Source organism: Aythya marila (genome assembly GCF_965140915.1).
Source record: "Aythya marila genome assembly, chromosome: 2".
NCBI classification, from domain to species: Eukaryota; Metazoa; Chordata; class Aves; order Anseriformes; family Anatidae; genus Aythya; species Aythya marila.
In genome coordinates this window covers 103,168,910-103,192,514 of record NC_139043.1, presented here as the reverse complement: position 1 = coordinate 103,192,514, position 23,605 = coordinate 103,168,910, and the positions used below count along the sequence as shown (strand labels likewise).

The following is a 23,605-nucleotide window of genomic DNA, read 5'->3' as shown; positions in this document are numbered from 1 at the left end:
ATTCATTATGGAATTGGCTTCCCTTTGCTTCTATTTAAAGTTTTTGCTAACATTGTTAGATAATAATGTTAACTTCTATCTGTAGTAAACAGCATGACAAAAAAAATATTTAATGAAAGCAGGGCTGATATTAGTATTTCATTTTTAAGTGGGACTGAACTTTGTGTTAAATTCTGCCCTCCAGATATCCAACTGACTCCAACTGAGCTGGCAACAGAATTTGGCTTTACATTTTTCTCATGTAATCTGACTCCCATAAAACTTTGAGACAAAACACAAAGGTGTTGCTTGGTTGGGTAGCTAGCCACCAAAAAAGATTTGCTAGGATTTAGTGTTTTTACTGGAGTGAACCTCTCAAAGACCAGTGCTTGCCCTGGGGAGCAATTTGTGAATATTTTGTTGAAGCACAGTACTCACAGACACTTTCTGACACTTGCTTTTCAATAACATCAGAAAGGAATGCAAACACTCATTATTTTCAGTTCACTAACATCTACACATATGTCATTAGTAAAAGGTAAGCATACTTTACTGTACACAGAAGCTATTGAGTTTGTAGGGAGTATCAAACACAATAAGATACTGCCACACTTCAGAGAAGGACAGGACACAGCAGAATGCAACGGATTATGAAAAGGCTTTATTTCCAAAGCCCTCCCTTCTCCTCCTCATGATGCTGTTGGACAGTTTTTGCAGTCTTTTAAAAGTCAAGAACACCAGGGACACGGTGGAAACAGGCTGCCTCTGTAAGGGAAGGAAATGAATGTATGTGCCTCTGTGTGCATGGAGCAGCAGGAGCATGCAGTAGTTTTGGAAAGGGACTTGACAGCATTCATCTTCAGAAAAGAATGAAGAAGATGTTTTTTTTTTTTTTTCTAGAAAAATACAGATATTTCATGCATAGTGTTACTCTGCTGGACTGTAATAGCAGTTATGAAATCAGGCTCTTCAGATGATCTGTGTGCATAAGAGTTTTTTTCTTTCAGTGTAGAGCCTTTTTTTCTTTGTGTGTAACAGACAAGAATTTATTTTCCAAAGGCAAAATATTCACAATGAATGATGGCTCCCCAAACTCCAGGCCTGAATTCCTAACACAGTATTCCATAATCATCCTCAACAGGTTCTTATTTTCCATTATTTTTGACAAGATCAGAAGCCCTGTCAATAACTCCTAATTCTATAGAAGTGGTGAGTATAAAATCCACAGAAAGCAGTGGTATAGTCATGCAGTGGAAAAGGAGTTATATCATCTGCTGGCAATTGAGTACACCACTGTAAAAGAATAGGAATAAATAGCAGACCTTTCATTATCAAAATAGCATGGATATATCAAAAGGACTGCTCAGCGTTGATTAGAAAGTTCATGAATATCTAGACATTGTCTAAAATTATGTCTACTGTACAATCTTTCTATTCTTCACAAAATAAAATTAGATGAATACCTGGAGATACTGTCACGAGAAGCTGCTGAATCTAAACTATCCATTCTTTCAGAAGCTTGCAAACCAGAAGCTTGACCGGGATTTTTATCAATTGAGTCCAGTCCTGACTCCTTGGAAAGTTTCATCATATGGTTCTGGTAATACATATGGATGCTCTCCCGGGTAGGAACGTTTCCCTGTAAAAGAGATAAGGAAAGGTACGCGGCAGGGAGAGTTATATTCTTCAAATAACTGCTTTGCCTTTTTTTATTATTACTTTTTATTCTTTTTTCCCCAGTCATTTGGCAATATATAGTCTGTCCAAACATCTTCCTAGTAAACAATAACTTCTCACCACAGTGCAAGTCAGATTCTGACTTAAACGTACTATGGCACAAAGTGTTGGGTTTTGGAGCAATAAAAGTGGCTTCAGACTATGCATAGTCCACAAAACTCAGCTAGGTGCAATGCAGATCATTCAGTGTGAACATGAGCTATGGCCTGCAACCATGACTCAACCTATACATAGGGCTCCAGCAAATTTTCAGACAGCTCTTTTAGATAGCTCCACTCAATCCAAGAAAAATTATAGATCTTATTAGCAGCCAGTAGCAAATATTATTATTATTTTTAACAGAAACAAAAGAAACAGGTCATGTACAAACTGATCTAGATTTTCATTAGTGTCCAAAATAAGATTTTTTTCATGAAGTATGGATACATATTGGAAAACTGAGAAAATAACATTTAAGAGCTTCCCTATTTACTCTTTCTCTCTGACTTCGAATCTATGAAAGGGTGGTTTTATTAACTGTCAGCCCAGGTCTGGGCACAGAATCAAGTCTTTCTGGTTATACTGCCAACAGAATGCTTAAGGCTTGTAACAAGAATAAAACTGACAACTTGATAGCCTTTTTTTTTATGCAGAAACACATCAAACTCATTCCACTAGTTGTTGCATTGACTTCAGAAGATGCATTGAGATTGCTACTCTTGAACAGTCATTCATAATGAAGCCTTATGCAAGAACTTTTCCAGTTGAAATAACCAAGCTACTCTAAAATACTTCCCATATTTCCTTTACTAATACTATTAGTATTTCATCTCTGGACCTCAGCACTGTCCTATACTGAGTATGTTCATAATCTGAAGGTTCATCAGAAAAAAAATAATCTTAAAACAAACAATCAAACAAACAAAACAACAGCAACAAAAACACAATATCCAAACCTTAAGTTTTAGTAAGGTTTGCTTGTGTACATACTGTGCTGCTTCTGCAATAACAAATGTCTGTGTGTCTGTGACAACCTGACTTTGAAATTATGGCACCCACTATCTTGATTGCAGGCCTGTGATAAAGGACAAGAGCTATGACAGCAAAAGTACCCTACAACTGATGGAGCAAGGACTCAAGCTCCTCTGTAGTTAGAATAGAAACAAAAAGAACTTCACAACTTCACACATGTCCCTGACTCCATGCTGGACAAAACAACAACAACATGTCACCATGATGGTTACAGCACAAGCCTTTCTTGGGCAGCAATGATAGGTATGGAGCTGATGCGGAGCCTTGCGAATGCTATGGAATAATCTGTGATTATGAACCCATTATTCCATAGAAGAGGAGAGAAAGATCCTTGTAATAAAATACCGAAGGTGAGAGTTTTAAAGCTAACGACTGGAGAAAATTCTCTGACAGGTGCCCACTACCAGAACATTTAAGACTGAAGCAACCTACACAGGCATACACAAGGCCTACATATGGGCTCTACTGTAATCAAAATAGCATTGGGCTGCTAGCAACATGAAAAAAAATCTATTGTGAACAAAGGATAAGAAAGACTCATTAAAGCAAAGAACAATCAAAATAAGGTCCAAAAAAGTAATGGCATAAAAAATTAAAAAAAAAAAAAAGTAATGGCATAAAAATGGCAGTTAGCCTGATTTCTACTTAAATGTTAAAACTATAAAAAATAAGGGATAATGAGTAAGAAACGTAATTTTAAGCGAGGGTGCTGAAATAACATGAAATTCTAAGCCTTGGGACAAAAAAAGAGCATTACTGTAGTGTTGTACTATCAGAGTTTTGTAGGAAGGATGGAATGAAAGATAGCTTGGTAAGGTCAAAAAGTAAATAAAGTTAAATAAAGTTCACAGGTTAAATAAATTCACTGTGCCAAGATTGCCACAGAGTGCCTGTGAAATATTAAGAAAGATTTGAAAGAAAAATAATGTTCAGTAGCTTATATTACTTTTCATATGCTTATGTAGAATAGGTAAATGACATGAAAGTGCCTGCATACACACATACAAGTCACCAGAATGGAAAAGACCAGGAGGACGAAGCAAGAAGACATCCTTCAAAAAAGTGACATTCGTGAGGAAAAACAGAAACAACAACAAACTTGGTAGAAGTAGATGTAAAACTTCAGCATATCAGACCAAAAAAGATATTGAGGAGTAACTTCCTAAAATGAACAATAATTGATAACAAAAACATTTTCAAGAACATCATAAGAATCATCTCTCAGAAAGTTAGGGTATCAACAGGTGATCAAGACACACAGAAATGTAGCTCTTTAGGGAATTAGGGCAACAGAACAGAACAAAACAAACAACAACAACAACAACAAAACTGATCTTTTTTTGCATCCCTGTTCACTGCAGAAAAAGTCACTGACATCACCAGTAGAATATTTTGAATCCCATGAAATGACTGGATTAGTAATTATTTTATACATGACAAAGCTGAGAACAAAATACTGACTGGATGGTGATCACCAAAGAGCTCTGCAGGAACCAACAGGTGAAATAGTCTAAGTTCCAGAGAAAAAGAAAATTGTTGGCTTCAGGAGTAATCCTGAGTGACCTTTATAAGAAATAAAGCGTCCATGAAATAAAGACAAGTATATTTCTTGTCCTTCAGAGACACGGGGCACAAACAACATGTTTTTTTCTGTACAAGGGAAGAAGGTTATTGACTGGTTGCCCCAAGGAATTTTACCATCCAGGATATTCAGATATAATCTGTATAAAGAGGAAAACATTGAGATGATAAAGTTCACAGAAGGAAAAAAGAAAATATTTGGGATAGTCAATTGTAGTTAGCTGATGCAATACTGATGAAACTGATAAAGCCAAGTGCCTTGGTAAAAAAGGGCAAATGAAATTTTTGTGCTCACAAGTGCAAAGAAATGCAATGGGAAAAATAGCCTACAAAATGACAGGCTTTATGTCACATTGTTTCAGTCTTAAAATCTAACTGTATAGTCCCCCTAAAAAGTTTAGTTAATGTAAAAAAAAATAATAAAAAATCAAGGAGCTTAACTGTTAGATCTTACTAGGAAAGCAAAAGAAAAGAAACTATACTCCTGTATAAATCTGTGGCTCACCCATACCTTAAAACAATATATAGTTCTGGTCGCTCAGTCTTAATAAGGCCATAGTAAAACTGGAAGTGGTATGAAGGACAATGAAGATGATATGAGGCATGGGATAGGTTCCATGTGAAGAGAGGCTAAAGAGAACAGGAATTTATAACTTTTATCTATCTGTGCAATAACTCTGGGAAGAATAACAGTAACTGAACATTAATATTGAATCAGCCCTCTCTTTTTGGCTCTGTGCCTTGTGGCCAGACAGGGTATGGATTGTCTCCTGACCAGGAAAGCCTGCATCTTGGACCTCCTGGGGTTATGGACAGCCTGCTTTTTGTGACAGCTGACAGTGACTGTGAGTGGGCAGCATGGGGCTTTATTAAGGCCAAGGGTACTAATGTCCCATTGACCTTTTTGACCTATTTATGTCTGAGACAGTCTGCAGCTTCTAATAAGAGTTGAACTAAAAATGAGGCTCCTATGCTAAGTTTCCAGGAATAGTTGGGTAGCTAGTGACATATGTAAAAATACCTATGCTTGAGATCTTTATAGTACTGCAAGGTATACTACTTGCATTTTTAAGATCCAAATACATGTCTAGCTACACTGATAATGTTAATCTTATAAAATAGTGAGTTTTACTAATATATCACTGTTTCTTGAGGAACCAGGTAGCTTCAGTGTCAATGAAGAAAATTATGCCTGCATGTTGTCAGTCTTTTCCAGGGCAAACTGGTCTACAAAAAGGCTGAAATATGCAGGCTGAGGTAGTTTCTGAGCTGTTCAAAATGCCATGCCTACTCCTCTCTACTTGAATCTATCACATCCCTCAAAACCAAAGGAGTCTTTCAGTCTTTCAGCCAAATCCTTATATCAATCTCTAAAATAATTATTTTTCCAAACATTTGCTTTGCATCCAGATAATAAATCAAGCATTTCATTATTTAAGTATAAAAAAAAAAATAGCAAGCAGTCGAAGAGTCCGGATATATTTTTTAAATGTGCATGTAAGTTGGGTTTCTATAATTTTTCTCCTTAATACAGTGACTTCAGCTGATCTGAAAAGGCAACCTTTAATATTTCACTGGGCTTGAAATGGCATTAACAGAAGAAAAAGACCAAAGGCGTTACCTTCTTAATCTCCCTGGTGAGCATACAACGCTCAATTCTCAGCACAGTAGAGATATCGATGTGTTCTCTTGAGATGGAATTAAGCCAAGCTGTAAAACTGTCTAGTGTTGCCAGGAAAAGGACCCAAGTGAACTTCAAAATATTAAATATCCTCTTTATGATGTTATCTAAGGGGGAGGAAAAGCAACAGAGAGTTAATGGATGCAAATGTCTTTCTCTGTATCTCTGCTTGGAGTTAGTTTCAATTTTCCTTTATTGTCTAATAATAATCCAGGCTGTGAGACCCTGTCATAGTAAAGAATCTCTGAAGATGGCTGGAGGCCTTTTGGCTGTCTGGGTCATTTTCCTGCCTGTATGTCTAAGCTTATCATCTGGAATCCCTTTTCCACCCCATAACTCCTGCAATTGCTAGTCATATGAACAGTTCCTGATCTTAGACACTGTATGTACAGGTCTGCAAAAATGAAAGCCAAAGATTTGGGCATCTCTTGAGAACTCGACATCCCCTGCTCCAGTGATCTCAACAGCTGCTCTTCCAGCCCTTACCTGTCTATTTACTCATGTGCTTTTCTCTGCACATAGAGTTTGCCTTTTGTGACTGAACTTTGCTCAGTTTGAAAGTCTAACCTGCTAAAATGGTCTTTGACTCTCCCCCAGTTTTCCAGCCACCTGAACACACCTCTTCATATTTACTGTTTCCAAAGCTTCTCTTTATTTAAATGGACTGGACTGTGTCATCGGCAATCTCAGATCAACTAGCTCAACTAACAGTAATCATATAAATCATTTATAAAACATTACTCTTGCCCCATTTTGCCAAAGCATTACACTTTCCCATGAGTAGGGCTTATGGTTTTATACCAACAATTGTAGCTTTCTTTAGCTCAACACAGCAGCTTCAAGTGAATTTCTTATTTCAGTAGTTCCTTTAGCATTCGTGACTGCATGTAAAGAGCAGCAGTTTCAGTTTATTTTTCTTTCACTCCCAAGTGTACACATCACACTTCAATTCTTAAATAGTCTTACATAAATAAGAAAAAAATTCTTTCCAATTCTTTCTTTTCCAGTTCCAGAGCTAGTTGTCCCTGCTACATATCTAATCCCAGAGCACTAGATATTAAGATCAATTTTACAGTAACGTAAGGGATAATGGAAAACTGCAAATAATCTGCCATGCAGAACCAAAATGCTTGAAGTAGTTACTAAGAAGCCAACATAAGCACTAAAGCGTGATGATTTTAACCACCTCAATTCTTAACTGTACCACAAGATGGCAAGCAAAACTTTGTGGAGTGCACTCTTTACAAAGCATGCAAAGGTGAAATGAATAAAGCAAAATATATCTTATAGAAGAACATGCATATGTCTCCAGGTGTGCAGGCATGGTTGTATGCACATATGTGTGGAGAGAAATTAAGGGAAAAAAACAATAGTGGTACATTCCTGTAAAGTGGATGCTGAAATGGTAGTATGTACCATTTACCTGAGTAATGTCATGTAACAAGTTCAGTATCTCTGAATACAGAAGTTTTTATGGCCTTCATTTGACCATACCATTATCTCAATATTTTTTTATTTTTTTTTTATTTTTTTATTTTCAGGCCTTTTCTGTATCATTTAGAATTGGGAAGATTTTATGATTTATTTACTCAGATTGTATTCACACTTTAGCACATATATCTTGAAGCTAAAAAAATATTTTCAGTGGAAATTAAAGATAAAGCTGTTTATGCTTCTAGAGGCATTCATATCCTTTGAATTCCACATGTAATGTTATAAATAAATTCAATAAGATGTAGCATTCATAAAGAGAAATATACAATATATAAATAGTCTTTTTTAACCCACACTCTTCCTCTCTAGTATATCATTTTTGCTACTGACTTCAGGGGGATTTCAGCTCTCAGGTTAAAATTATCTCTATTACTGACCACCACTGGTATCACAGTGCTTTGCCAAGCACTTGCAGTCTAATCTGGAAGGTCGTTTTTCTCTCTGGGATGAAGGTGATTTAGTATACATTTTTAATGAGGCTGTAGCTGCTCTGACAGCTTTGCTGTTCTCTGAAACTTTTTAAAAATAATCTTTTGGGGATCGATCACATCTAAATAACTTCATAAAGGGAAACAAATATTTATTTTTTGCAGAGATTGTTACTGTAACTTCAAGGGTCAAACGCAGAGATGGCATCTCTCTCCCTGAGAGCATGAGAAAGGATTTGATCCGAGGTTAATAATGAAACTAATGCTTCATAGCAATTACTCTTTTTTTTTCTTTTTCTTTTTTTTTTTTTTTTTTTCCCAATTATCTTCTTTAATACATATTACTTAGGATAGGTTAAAGCACCTTAAATTGACTATTTCCAATATAAATCAATTATTAACCTCATTTCCTTTCTCTAAGTCCTGTCTAGAACCAACTTTATTTCCCTTGAGATTTGTCTGAGTGATTCAGTTTCATGTTTAACACAGGTGACTGCACCACAAGAAAGGAACAGATAAAAAAGCTCACAAAACACCACCAGAATATTATATGAGAAAGAAATATTCCATATTCTTGTAACCTCCTCCACCCTGTGGCTCACACAAAGGTACAATTCTAACTGGGACTGTGGGAAGCAATTCCAAACAGAGAATAAAAATAGCTTTTGAAGACAAAGGAGAGAATAGTGTAATTTCTTCTTTTACTCCAGTTAGGAAAAAAAGACCCAAGCTTAGAGTTATGATCCATTACACTTCTTTGTAGGAAGACTTTCAATATGGGCAAGATCCTGCAAGCTACTGCCATTTCTTCTGCTGTGCAGAGCATCTTCAGATCTGACTATGAGTGAGAAAGGGTAAAACTGGGAAAATCCCATTCTTTTAGAGTAGCTATGTGTACCTCTCTAAACAGATAAGTACTGGACAAAAGCAGAATCTTAACATAGCTAAAACACATTGAAAAACTGCAAGGTCTTTGCGCTAATAGTAAAATATCAGACCATCAAAATCAATGGAGATGATGAGACACACCTAAATGGAATCGGGATTGAAAGCTAAGCTTAGGTATAAGATGTTTTATAATCAAAGTATACAACAAGTGAACAAGTCTGAGCCTGAAGGTACATTTATTAAAGTGTAGGGGAGATAAGTGCAGTAGCTTATATTCCAGAGTGGAAGCTGCTATGCTCAGTACTTGTAAATCTGGCAATAGAACTCTGAAAGTTATTAGATAGTGCTTACTACACAGTTCGTAGTGGATTTTGCTAGCTTTATGCTTGCCTGGATCTCTGCACTGATATTTTTGTGACATGCTGCTTACCCCACCCATCACAACTACACCGTAACAGCAGAGAAAACTTCTGTGTTCATACCCGGTCCATCAGATTTCTTCTTGACATGTTCCTCTTCGCTGTCTTCATAGTCTGCATCAGTACCACCTGTTGAAAGCAATGAGTGAAACAATGAATGTTAGGCCTACAGAAGAGCAGATTCAAATCCCATTCAAGCTAGAAAATGCTACTGTTACTAAGCAGAAGTGACTGGTTTCTCACCTACTGGTTTAAGAGAAAGCAGATTTCCATTTTTAAAACACTGAAGTGAGGGGACTAGCCTGTCAGCGAAGGTGTTTTTGGATGACCACCACCCCTCCCTTGTAATTTCCAATGGTATTTTCTTACTATGTCGTCTGCTGAGCAAGAACATCTGCTGTAATAAACCCATGCAATTCAGAGTTGCAGTTTTTCCAGCTGCAAAGGCCTCTCCTTCCAGTAACACACTCAAGCTCATTTCAACTTCTTCAAGAGGTGACCTGAACATTGTTATGATTTCCTCCTGACCCTGACCCATTAAGCCCAAATGAATTGAGTGGGACTTGCAGGCTGAAATGAAGCAGCAGAACTGGTTTGAGACTACCATGTGCTTTTCTTTTGGCCTCTAGCAGATCAGGGATGCAGAGAGTCACAGGCAGAACTGAAGGACAGATTAGTCTCCTTCTATCTAGTACCCCAAAACTGCAGCCACAGCTTCATTGGCAGCTCTCAAATTATAAAACTCCCTATTTTTGATAGGTAGAGATGATAGATGGAAGGAAAGTCCAATTGATTCAGCCTGAATGAGCCCTATATGAATATATGAAACGTGTCAAAAAGAAATAGTATGTGGATACTTGCTCTACTCTGTGCTGGTGCGGCCTCACCTCGAGTACTATGTGCAGGTCTGGGCACCACAGTACAAAAAGGACATTAAACTGTCAGAGAATGTCCAGAGGAGGGTGACAAAGATGGTGAAGGGCCTAGAGGGGAAGACATGTGAGGAGCGGCTGAGGTCACTTGGCCTGTTCAGCCTGGAGAAGAGGAGGCTGAGGGGGGACCTCATCACAGTCTACAGCTCCCTTGTGAGGGGGAGTGGAGAGGCAGGCGACCTATTCTATGTAAACACCAGTGATAGGACCCATGGGAATGGTGTTAGGCTGAGGCGGGGAGGTTGAGGCTGGACAACAGAAAGAGGTTCTTCACCGAGAGGTGGTTGCACACTGGAACAGGTTCCCCAGTGAAGTAGTCACTGCACCAAGCCTGCCTGAATTTAAAAAGCGATTGGACTGTGCACTTAGTCACATGGTCTAAAATTTTGGGTAGACCTGTGTGGTGCCAGGAGTTGGACTTGATGATCCTCACAGGTCCCTTCCAACTAGGGATATTCTATGATTTTATGATATTTAATTTCACTCAATTTTTCTTACAGGTCTATTTCAACTACAGCACTTCAGGAACTTCCTTGTGAAAGACTCCTTCAAAAGGAAATGTTAAGTCTGTTAAATTCAAAACTTTCCCCAGGAATACACATGAATTTATCATCAAGATAAGAGACTTTGAGCAACCCAAGAAAAATCTAGAGAATAAGATAAATGTGTTTATGAGGTGAGGGAGTGAAAGGCAAATGTCCTTGTTCTCTCTGATACTAGCCAAACACCTGACATTTATGCTCCTTTATTCTGGTGAAATGCCAATAACTGCTAGGATATTGGTTTACAGGGCTATGCCTTTATGGAGTTTTGGCTTCCTTTTGCAAGTGTTTTACTCTCACAAATATTTTGATACAGCTGATGGTTTCAACCATCTGTTGAGTCTTCCTACTTGGCAAAAGTTCTGGGCATGTGTCTTGCAACTCCATGGAAATCACATGCATCTCCTCTTCTGCTTTATCTCACCTAATGCATATTGTGTAGAATGAGAGGACACAGCTTGACCAACCTTGTCATGTTAATTTTTCAAAATACAGAAGCATACATACCATCCCCAGATCCTTTTCGTCTTCGCTTCTCCTCTTTCTGAAAACTTTTCTTCTCTTTGCGCCTCTGTCGTAATGCAGTTTTAGGATCAGTGATCCAGGCCTGATAAACAAACTGGAAGGAACAAACTCATTTATTTCAAGGTTCTTCATGTTTTGAGAGTAAGCCACAGAATAAGCCATAAGTAGGCCTATATAGTTTGAGTAAACACATTCAGATCGGCAGGGATAAGTAAATATTTTGAATCCCAAATCAAACACCTCCCCTGCGGATCTTACGAGTTTTCATGTGCTATTTTTGCTAGCTTAAAACCAAATGCAAAAACACTTGTGGGTGAACCAAGTTTCATCAGAACCCACAAAAATTCATGATCTGAACTTTGGGAATTAATACCCTGTTGTATATATGGGCTACTTCACCTGAGTCTTTCCATTCAATTATATATGTGTACATCTTGTACAGGCAAGATGAAGAGTAACAGAAATTTTAAGAGAAAGTTTTGCAATCAACTAACTAAAGCATCAAAACTGAGGGAACGTTTAGTAAAGGTATTAGTGTTTGTACATTTTTTATACTCTAGATGATTTTTTTTCTTTTCACTGTGGAGCACAGGTAGCTTTACTATTTGTGCACAGTCCCAAAACCAGCACTCGGGAATTCCTCAGGTTTCATCCTAATTTTTACAATGGCTCTCTGTGGTACTTCAGGTAAGTCACTTATGAACCCTTCTGCCACTATTTTTCCAGTTGTAAACCAGGGACATTGATGCATGTATCAAGGGGATTTAATGAGGCCAAATCCTGCTCACAGTACTCACTCAGATCAACAGTCTGTTGACCTACATGACTACATTGAGCATGAAATTGGCACAAAATATTTATAAATGCTATAACAGTGAAAAAAAAAAATAAAAAAAATAAATAAAAGAAGTTACCAAGATGTAACTTATTGAATAGCTCTGCTCAAGCTGTGAGGTAAGGTTAGAGAAAAAAGAAGTAACACTTTCATATCTTTTTTTTTTTTTCTTTTTCCATTTGAAACAAAACGTGAATAACACAGACTAACCCTTCTCCACAGCTATTTCAGTAAAAAAAAAATAAAATAAAATAAAAAAAGTTGTTCCTTTTGTGGTTTTTATTCAAAAACTAAAATCATCTTTGATTGGCACTACACTTTTTTTTTCTATTTCTAACCAACACAGACTGGTAACAGACACAGGGAAACCCAGAGATACATGCATAAGTCTGAAAATAAAGCACAGTGATAAACTCGCTCTATTAATTCACAAGACAAACATGCACGTAATGACAGAAACACATGCATATCTCAGTGAAGCTGGAGCTGCCCCTTGCAGGACGCAACAGTAAATTACTATTTGGTTTATTTATATTTTTAAAATTTGCATACACAAATTGGTTTGGGACATTAAAAGCAATTAAAAAAAATGTCAATATGAGTTCTACTGAATTTAAAAAGGAAAAAAAAACTTTGTTCTGTTTTGTTCATGTATACAGTAATGGAGAGGAAATTATTTTTATGCTGCTGATCACAATGTTCTCTTCAAATCTTTCAAGGTCTGTACATTTATTTTTATATGTACAATGTCCCAAACAAGCAACATGTGAAAAACTATGTAGGATCAGAGGTGATGTTTTCTCTTTCCTTTGTAATAAGCACTTGCCAGTGAAGGTAATTTGAAGGAATGGTGACACTTAAGTGAAACAGTAACATTTACTGACTGGAAGTTAGAAACTGCCAATATCTACTACTAAAAAATTAGCTTAGAAGCTGTATGCTAGCCACAGCCATAGTGTGAATAAAGAATTCAGAGATAAAAGGCATACTTGGAAGAAGGCAGTGGATTAGAATGAAGAAAATACATTAATAAATGTATTAAACTACTTATGTTAAGCAGTGGATATTTTAAGAGCTGACTGGGTACATACATGTATATTACTTCTGATTTTTGTAGGAAAGTAGGTTGTAGGTAGGAAATGCTACACGTATCCAAGGAGGATGAGAAAATGTTGAAGATGTACAAATATTAAGATAGTGAAGACAAGAAAAATAGTGAGATTAAAAAAAAAAAAGAAAAAGATGGGTGGGTGTGTTGCAGCAGAATGTGTCTTCTAAAAATATTTAACCAGCTTTCTGAGATCAATTACCACATTGCCCATAAGATGCATGCAAGTCGATGTGACCATCTTGTACAGCAGTAACAGAAGAAATCAAGAATTTGTGTCTGCATTTTCTCTCCAGGGTTGCACTTAAGGTAAGCCAGAGTGCTCTTCTTGTGGCTTGACCACTCCAAAAGTAAGAAATATATTGCATTTACTAGGAATGAAGCTTTGGCTGTTGTTATTTTTCATATTATTCATATAAGAGGAAAAATGCAGACAAGGACAGAAATATATGTTACACCAGGATCTATGGGATAGGTCACATACTGAGCAGTCACAAAATGTTAAGTACCTTTGCTGCTTTGATTAAATATTGAAGAATAGTTTTGGGTAGTTTAATAATAGACTTTGGCAAGGCTAAAATGGCTGAAGCAAATTTTCCGATAGCTCTCTATAAAGAAGGACAAAGCAAGAGCAATTAGTAGAAAACAAGAAAATGTTAATAGAAAGTACCTACTGCATGATTATATCTAGATTATTGAGAGTTTACATTCATTGGTTCCAATGTGGAAAAAAGATCATGTGTGATGTTCACAATAAAATTTCAGTGAGATCATTTTTAAGTGCCTGAATTATCTAACAAAATCTTTAAGTTAACCCTTGAGGTGACTTTTGCAGACAATTTACACTAAAAATAATAATAATAAAAAAATTCTTTAGCAGGTTCTGCCACAAAACAAGTTCACTTTTCCAGTGTTTTTATTAAGACCACTTGCACGTGTGATGGAAGGCATATGAAGCATGATGACCTAATGATAAACAACCTTTTCATAAACAAATGTAGTTTTCTGTTCCAGACAATTCTTCTCCTACATGAAGCTTCCTAACATCTTCATGTAGCACATATTGAAGAACTGGTCACTTATACAGAATATCTAGCTGGAGTTCTGAAATAAACACCAGATCTTCCAATCTCAGATTAATGGTTTCTGTACTGTGTTTTAAAAAATAAGACAACAACAACAGCAGCAGAACAACAGTAACAAAAAGCAAATTCATAACCAACCATATTAAAAGAAAGAATTGTATTAACTTCAGACTTCAATTTAAAACACTTCAAAATCTCAGTGCTTGGCATCAACACATCTTAACAAAATGTTGTCAACATTTTTTCTTAAAAACAGCAGGAACAAGAATGCAAACATTTCTACAGCTGCATGAAAAGAAAGATGATCTAGAAATTTACGAGCTACTACTATGGATCAAGGTGAGTTAATGCCATATATACAAAAAAAAGTGTAAATGGTAGAAAATAAACTTTACATCATACTTCATCCAGATTTGGTTTTGTCTTTTTTTAATGTCAGGAAAAAATCTTTCCACATTATAACCACTCAGGCATTTTAGTAAATTTAGTTAAATGCTAATGTAATTTCAGTATATAAAATAAAGGCACATCAAATTAATTAATTAAACAAAAACATTTATTCTTACAATTCAGTAATATGGCCTGGGAAGCTTTGCTTGAAAGCTACTGACATAAGGAATATGAGCAGCATGGAGGCAGTTATTTACTCTTGCTTGAGCTGGGCTTTCAGTTGCATCGGTTATGGAGTGATGTGAGCTTTCATGGTTGGGAAGAGTCATCTGCAAAAATTTACCTGTTTGCTTAAGATTTTAGAGTTGAGGACCTAAAAACATTCTGCAGTATTTCTGAAAATTCTTAAACAACTAAAACTTAAATTTTATAAAGATTAAAGCTATCCTACATGCATTAGTGTTTCACTAACTTTTTCATCCAAGTCCTTAATTTAAACCAGTACCCATACCTGGTACTACCTAACATTACAATATGAACATATTAATTATTAATTAATAGATTAATTAACAACACATTATATTAATTAATATATTAATTAACAACATATTAATTAACATAATCCTTTAAAAGAAAGGAGATAAAGTGATGGTGATGAAAAAAAAATAATAAAAATGCTTTTTTAAAGTATGGATTCTTTTCCATGAAAAGTTGCTTATTCTTGGGATAATTTCTTCCCAGAATGATAACATCTACAGAATACCACGGAAGCATTCTACAAGAGTGCCAGAGGTAAGACAGCTTCCTCACTCGTCTATATTGCAATGAAGTAAAGTAAAGCTCAGATTCTGAAGCTTTGTTTTTGATTTTTGTTTTCCTCAGGCGTAAGCGAATGAAGATATGATTTCAGTATAGTTCTTGTAGAAATTTGGCAATGTGTAAAACAGGCAAAATTGCATTTTAAATTGGCAAGAAATTTCATTTCCAATACTTTTCAGATGTACTTTAGATGTACTAGCTGCTTTAACATATAAAGCCTGTGTTTAGAGAAGCCTATATTTTTTCAGCTGTCAACTACCAAGCAAATTACTATAAAGTACCTGAAATGCAGACTTTTTTCGAGGCTCTTCCTCTTCTTTTTTCTCCTCTTCCTCTTCCTCTTCACTATCCGTCTCAAACAAATAATAATTTCCACTTCTGACCACTATGTGAAACAAAATTTTTTTCTTATTTTTTTTTTGAAAAGTGCTATTCCGAACTGCCTGAATATCTCTAAACAATCAGACAGTGATTTATATGTTCATAATCAGGAGAGGTGAAAACAGAGAGATGAATAGGTCTCAGGCAACTTATCTGATGTTAGTCTGTGATACTTTTGGGCATGAATGAGAACTGTACAAGAACGAAGGAAACACCACCATGAGAAGAAAATGTAATGAAAAAGCTTCAAGTACATCAGGTTACTAGGTTAAAATTTTTAGAAAAAAAAAGGCAATTTAGTTTAAATGAATTGAGAAGTAATGATTATCTGAGGGAGTTAAAAGAGCCCAATAGGTAAATAAAAGAATTTACACAAACAGTACCACTGGACAAAAAATACAGAACTGCTCTTTAAAATGCCCAGGCATCCTTCAAACTATGGGATGAGATGGTATAAGTTAATGCTTTCTTCAAACTTTTAAGTTTTGATGAGGTAATGGAAAACCTTGGTTTGTTTAAAACAAATCACTTGGATTCTATTAATGTGATCAGAAATGAGTTTCAATTTTTTGCCCATGGATTCAGAAACAATCTGAAACCTTGATACAATAAAGATGCACAGTGAATAAGCTAGGCCTTATATCCTTGAACAGAAGCAAAGTTTTTATTTCTCGGATGGTAAAAGGCCTATGTGAATAAACAAGGGAAACAAAAGAAAGAAAAAATAAGATAATGAGCAAGAGAAAAATCAAAATCACAGCATTACATTCAGCAGTGAAGACTGGTAAATAATTTCTGCATTTAAGCTGAAATTTTTAAAAGAAGAGTTACTTAGATGAAATGTTACCCAATCTGGATACACATATTTATATAGAAAGGTGTATTTAACCCTCATTATATATTTCTGGAAAACTAACAATAGCTTTAATTCTATTCAATCATACCTTGAATTTTACACAGATCCTCTGTACATAGGTGGTCACACATAACTAGAGTAGAAACCTCAGTGTATGCACACTGTGAAATTTGTCAGAACTCCATTAGGTCATAACTTCAGCATCTAAAATTCCCCCACAGAGAAAATCATGTGCCTAATTATGACTTCGTAACATCAATGAAAGCCCTGCAGAGGGACAAAGTCCACTTCAGCAGTTCTAGTCGTTGAACAGAGGTTAAAAGAAAGTCTGGAAATTTCTTGGATCAAGCAAATTAATTGTTTGGTAGAGGGCCTTCTGAGAAAGCCCATTTAAAATGCACTGAAGAGATAAATGTATTTTAAGAGCCAGTAGTCTGCAGTTCTGTTTCATAAAAAAGTGCCTCATAAGCAGCAAAGGAAATTGTCCACACAAAAGATCAGCAGGATAAAGTCTGGCATCTAGAGGAAACCTACACCATGGTGCAGCTCCTTACAGTCTCAGAACAACACCTGGTCAGATTTGGAAGGCCTGAGCTGGCAGAAAACAACTCAAAAATGATCTCGCTCCAAAATTTTTAAGTTAAAATATATCTAAGGGGACACCATAATGTAGCAATTACATCCCTTTTACAACTAAAGAGGGAGGTATGATTGAATAGCAATAATGCATTCTTGCACACATCAAAACGGAGTAAGAAGTGTGTTAGTCACCTACAGGCATTATTAAATAGACCAAATGTTACTAGTTAAATAATTCATGGCTAGACTGGACTCAGCCACACTCTCCTCTCACCCACCCTTCCTAATGCAAAATTTCTCCACTGAGAAAAGGGACTTGCAGGCTTTCCATGTGGGATGACAGGGAGGAGACAGAAAGGCAGTCTTGCAGGAGAAGCCAGCATAACCTGCTTGTACCCAGATGGAAAGAGCTCCCCAGGACAGCTGCAAACTCCATCTTTCCCACTGTATAAGACACAACTCTGTGATCCAGGAGAAGCTGGGGACCTCTGAGCATGTGGCCCTAACTCCTGCTGATCTTTGTGGGGCTCCATATCTAATCTGCAAGCACAAAGGAATAATACCTCCCTGAAAGGGAGACAATGAGTATCAACGAGGAAACCCTCACAGATATTTTCACCTTTTCTACTTAGACACAAATTCTTAACTGAGTTTTAATCCCTATGGATATAAAATTAGGTATCATTCTGTAGAATAAATAAAAACAAGTGATATAATAACAATGACAATCTAAATCAAACATCAGAACTGGGATAAAATTTTCAGCTTCAACAACTTAAATACTATATATACAGCCACAGCCACAACCCCATTTATTGAGAACAGCCACATGCTGCAGGGTTACGGCTCAATGTTTCAAAATGATAGATGGGGAATGATACATGGGGAATATCACCCTATCTCCAGTTTGTAAGCCTGCGAACACCTACTGTAAGTGCCAAGTTTCACTGACTGGGGAAAGTAAGCCACATGGCAGGCAATCACTGTATGCAGGATCAGGGTCTATGATGTTTCCCACAAGGTTTTGCATTATTGCAGTAGATAATTTCAAGAATGCTCACTGTTTAAATATCAAAACTTAAGTTGCCACCTGAGAACATCAAATAATGAGGGTGAAATAAGTAAAAGCCAAAGTCAATGTCTCTCTTTGAGCAGTTCTTCTCACTACAAAACCATTGGTGAATAAACAGGAGACAATATCCCATTCCTTCAAAATCACTGTAGCTTGAAATTAGATAGTAAAAACTCACAAATTACAGTTTTGATCTGTTTTGTCATTATTGTTCTCAATGAAACTATGGGACAATAAGTTTGTTTTCACAAGACTTTTGAAAAGGGATAGGTCTCTCTAAAGTGGCAGTGTGCCCTTTAGAAAAATAAAAATAGAGACACAGTTTACTTGTGACTTGATAGAAATAAGCATTCGACATTTTGTTAAAACGCTATTGGCAAATATATAGGTTGGAGTTATAAACAAATACGCATACATAAATGAAGGAGAATGTAGATGTGCAAAATTATTCCTTGGAATACCTCTTGTTAAACTAAATGACCAGGTACAATGTAGATATTCATATTTAACTCTGGTCAGTGCTATACACTTGAATATTTTTAAAATCTTCAGAATTAAGTTATTAAATTGTTAAATATGTCTGTTTTCCATAAAGATCCAATAGAAGGACATTAGATTTGAATCTGCAGTCTACTCAGTTTTATTCTGTTTCACCCAATCCTTAATGAAGGGAAGAACTGTTGTATACATGGACTGGCTGGACCGGGTTAGAAATAAATTAGAATGTCATTAAGCAACAATGATATGAGGATCACTCACTATTAATTTCTTGTGAACAAGGCTGAACATATTTTTACGCTTAGATAAAGAGAAAATAGAGAAATAACAAAACAACTGGCATCAACAGCATGTTAAAATATGATATTCAGCTGTACACTGTGCAGCCTAGTCCTGGGAACAGTCTAGCTGCTTTACTGTGGTACTCATATTTCTATAGCTGTCAGTAGACTGACTGATGAACCGTAAAAAAGATATATGATGTGTGTATATGAAAAAGAAATTATGACTAATCTTAGAATGCATTGGCAAACTTTTACCTTCACATGTTTAAATATATTGTGCTTTGTAGTAGAGGAAAGTTGAGACTTTTGAAGTCAAAACAGATTCTTTTTGGAACATGTTTTTTATCTGATTTGGTATCTTTCTAAAAATGTCCAAAGCATCATAAGCTGTGCTTCCAACAAAAAGAAATTCAAAATATGGTTAAGTTCATTATTTGAAGATAGTAGTAGAAATCACTTGATAAAATAAACAAGACTTCTATCAAGTCACAATCATAAAATCAGGCATAAAACAAACAGGTCATGGGAATGCCTTCATTCTGGTCAAGGATATAAGGGTTAAATCCACATATTTGTAAGATGATTGAGAAAACCTACTGGAAGCATGATCAACCCAAGGCCGCCACCACTGCTTTTTTTTGCCCTTGGCTTTCTCTTTGTCTGCTTCTCCTAAAATAAAATATGTCCAAACATTAATTTTACAAAATGAGAAACATGTTTCTTACACTGATTAATCATTTTTCATTTCTCTCAACAGAACTAAATTTCATGAGCATATCAGATGTTAGATCTACTGAATATAATCAATATAAAAAACATTTAGAAGCATGACCACCCAGCACAAATACTCTAGTTTATGCAACAGTTAGAAGAGCGTTCTACTCTAAAACAGCTTGAAGTTCTTTTTTTTTTTTTTTTTTTTTTTTAAACATACAGTCACACTTCTCTGTAATATCAAGAAGAAAATATTTTCCCTCCTCTCAAATCCCCCTACATTTCAAGCTCGATAATTTTATATCCAGTAAATGTTGATCCTAAGTCAGTGCTGGAAATGTGGCATTAAATAGGTATCATTTATCTGTTCCCACATTTTAAACAACATTAAAAAATATACAAATATTTCAGTAACTGAAAAAGGCCTCACAGCATCCAAAAACCCTTGCTGGAAACATGTGATTTCTACCTATTTGTTACACTGTGGTTTATAAACAATATGTTTATTCAAAACAAACCTCTGCTGCTATTTGGCTCTTTGCCAACAATTTGAAGTTAGCCAAAAGTAATCTCAAGGCAAATTGTTTTCTCTAAATCTACTTGCAGTACAAAATCCCAGGTGAATTTTATTTATTTATTTATTTATTTATTTAGGCTGAATCAAGCTCCAAAATGTTACTGAGTAAACAACCTTGTTCCTTGATGACAGTCTTGAAGAACAATTTCTCAATTGGCCAACTATCAGATCTATCAGGTCCTTAGCGCTCAACTGCAATTATGGCACAACAATAGCTAACAGTACCTTCATCATCTTCTTCAGAAACCTTCCGAATCTCAGGCCCCTCTGAAGACTCCTGTGTCATGCTTAGCATCCTCTCTTTACCCTTTTTGTATTTTTGCTGCCTGGCCTTGATGCGATCCATTCTAGCAAAAGGAAGAAACTTATTATATTCTGTTCTTCACCCCTTTTGACCCCCTCTGAAAAACAGCTGTTAAACACATCCATCCACACACACACACTAACATTTCTACAGAAAATATCCATTCCATACTGTCACTAATCTTGCCTTTAAAAATAAAGAGTTAAATGGCTCTGAAGAGGCTGTCTGGACCGGTCACGAACATGAAACAGGCCACTCAATCCTGCACTAGTTGTGCTGTATCTTCAACTGATTCACTTTAACTGGTTTAATTTTCATTTCAGATGCAGGAAAACCTTCATTTCTCCTTCTTGCAACCCTGTAAACAGTTAACATGATCTAGCCTTTTAACCTTTTTAAGTTTTTCACATTTTGACAGGCAACAGTAAAAAAAAAAAAAAAACAAACAACACACAAAACACAAACACAACAGTTATAAGTGATTTCAACACAACTACTTGACTAGAAGTGAAAGAAAGAGAAAGAGAGAAAAAGACAAAGACACGAGAGAGAGAGAGAGAGAGATGAGAGAGATGAGAGGGAGAGAGAGAAAGAGAGAGGGGAAAGAAGGGGGAGGAAGAGGGGAGAGAGAAAGAGAAAGAAGGAGAGAAAACAGAAGAGAAAGAAGGAGAGGGGAAGGAAGGAAGGAAGGCAGGAAGGAAGGCAGGAAGGAAGGCAGGAAGGAAGGAAGGAAGGAAAAGAAAGAGGAAAGAAAGAAAAAGAGGAAAGAAAAAGAAGGAAAAAGAAGGAAAGAAAGAAAGATTACTTGTTTTTCACGTTTCCTCACATTGCATGCATTCATGCCGCACAAAATAGGATAACCAAAACCACAAAGTGAACTGGACCTCTACCAGAAAATAAAAAATATAGCATGTAATATCATAAACCATCTCATAAAGAGAAGACTATATGGTCACATTGCTATGATACTCAAGTGTGGAACACTTAAATGCTGATCTTGTTAACTTGTCATCATTAGATTTCTAAGGTTTAGAAGAGCCTTCAGAATGAGCAGTGATGTTCATATCTTCTCTCTTTATATAAAACATCTGTTTCCATTATAATTCCAGGCTCACTGAGGAGTAGATGCATCAATACATTTCAGACTGATTTTTTTATGTCAACCTTGCAACCTTTGGTCCTGGAAATGTGATTCTGCTTTTAAATGAATGTTTAGATTATGCAGTACATGTCTTTCTAGAAAAGATGACTCTAAAACTGTGTGATACTGAAATACCTAAGACCTCCAAGTGCATAGAGCACCATTTCTGTAGTTGCAAAAACATACATCAAAAACCTAATCAACGTTTCTATAAAATAAAGTGCTAGATAAATGCCAAGAATCCATGAAAAATGTATACAAAATGTGTATGCGTGTGTATATATAAATACATACTGTCTTTTCAGTTGATCCATTGATTTTTTTTCCTCTTCAATTCTTGCCTTTACAGCCTTGACAATCGTAGCCTGGAAAAGCTCAGCACCCCTGCAGCAGAAACATAGGTGGAAGAAAGGAAAGAAGGAGAGCAACATGTATGTGTTTCCAAATTTTCCTGTATGCCAGCTAATCGGAGAACTCTGTTCTCTCTGTATAGTGTTTAATCAAACAAAGTCAATCCAAGGCTGGAAAGAACTAATCAATGAATACAGAATACTGATCTGCTTAGAGTTAATTATTTCAAGAGCTGTGTCAAACACTGTGATCCCTACTCAGCGTAAAAGTTCCTCTAGCCACTGATGAGAGATTTAAGTTTCCAGTCTGAAGAATGTAGAACATGGATGGATTCAAGACTGAATTAGAAATTCTTGCACAATTCCAGGATTTGGTCTTTATACTTATTTCAGCATTGTAATCATCTTGCCCCTTTACCTCAGTCCCCAGGAAGCTTTGAGCGAAGGCCACCTCAAGACTTTTGCCTTTATCCAGGACCATTTCAGCTTCACTTTTACCCTCTGAACATTACTTTGCTTTCAATTTGATGGCACAAATCCTTCAGCAGGTTTCTGGTGTGCCAAAAGAATGACTTATAACTCCATTTCATTAGAAATATGCAGTTGACTCAATAATTTGTATATACAGACTGTGTGTCTAAACCATTCTTCACTATTCATTCAGGAGCTCTCAAAGAGTTTCAAAGACTCACTCAGAGAAATAGAATAGATTCAAATCCATCTTCTTTTTATTATTATTTTTTTTTGGGGGGGGTGGGGAGGGAGGATTCAATAAGATCATCAGAAGTCTAGTCCTACATAATTTTTCACCACCTTTTCCGTGAGATTTTTGGTCCTTCCATGTAATATGCAAGATAACCACAATAACATTTTTTTTTTTTTTTCCCTCAGAGGAATACAATCAACACTGGCAATCATTTTTATCCAAAAGTATGGTAAAGTACCACAAGGGATGACATGTTCTCCTTAGCAGCTCGATCACCCCTGAATTCTTATAGACTGTTGAAAACTGAAACCAGAGCCTTGTCACTACTGTTTGAATCACAATTTAATATTATTAGGGTAAGGACTTTGTATTTCCAATATTAACTTCAACTGGATTACAGGCTCAAACTATATTGTCTGAATCCAAATATGACCTTCTCCATAGTCCAAATAAATTCTCAGCTTGGATTTTAGCAAGGCATGCAGTCAGCTAAAAAAATTAATAACATCTCTGTGTTTATATGACCCTCCTTCCTGTAATGTCTCAGTACTTCCTGGTCATTAATACATTTATCTTTACAAAGCTTCTGACATAGGCCAGTATGTCTCCACTTTTGCTTCTGGAGAACTGAAAGCTGGGTATGTTCAGTGCGACACCAAAAGACACAAAGTTCAAAGTAGAAACCAAAC

At 36.1% G+C, this 23,605-nt stretch overlaps 1 protein-coding gene across 1 annotated transcript in view; it reads right to left on the bottom strand.

The window, feature by feature from the left end:
* Positions 1-23,605, bottom strand: part of PIEZO2 (piezo type mechanosensitive ion channel component 2) — a 311,014-nt gene that overhangs the window by 28,329 nt on the left and 259,080 nt on the right. Inside the window, exons 29-36 of the mRNA XM_082754254.1 lie at positions 22,155-22,244; positions 20,641-20,762; positions 19,722-19,793; positions 15,736-15,839; positions 11,200-11,311; positions 9,282-9,347; positions 5,930-6,096; positions 1,443-1,618 (exon numbers count right to left, since the gene is read on the bottom strand). Of these exons, the coding sequence (XP_082610380.1) occupies positions 1,443-1,618; positions 5,930-6,096; positions 9,282-9,347; positions 11,200-11,311; positions 15,736-15,839; positions 19,722-19,793; positions 20,641-20,762; positions 22,155-22,244 (909 nt within the window). The remainder of the gene's footprint in view (positions 1-1,442; positions 1,619-5,929; positions 6,097-9,281; positions 9,348-11,199; positions 11,312-15,735; positions 15,840-19,721; positions 19,794-20,640; positions 20,763-22,154; positions 22,245-23,605) is intronic.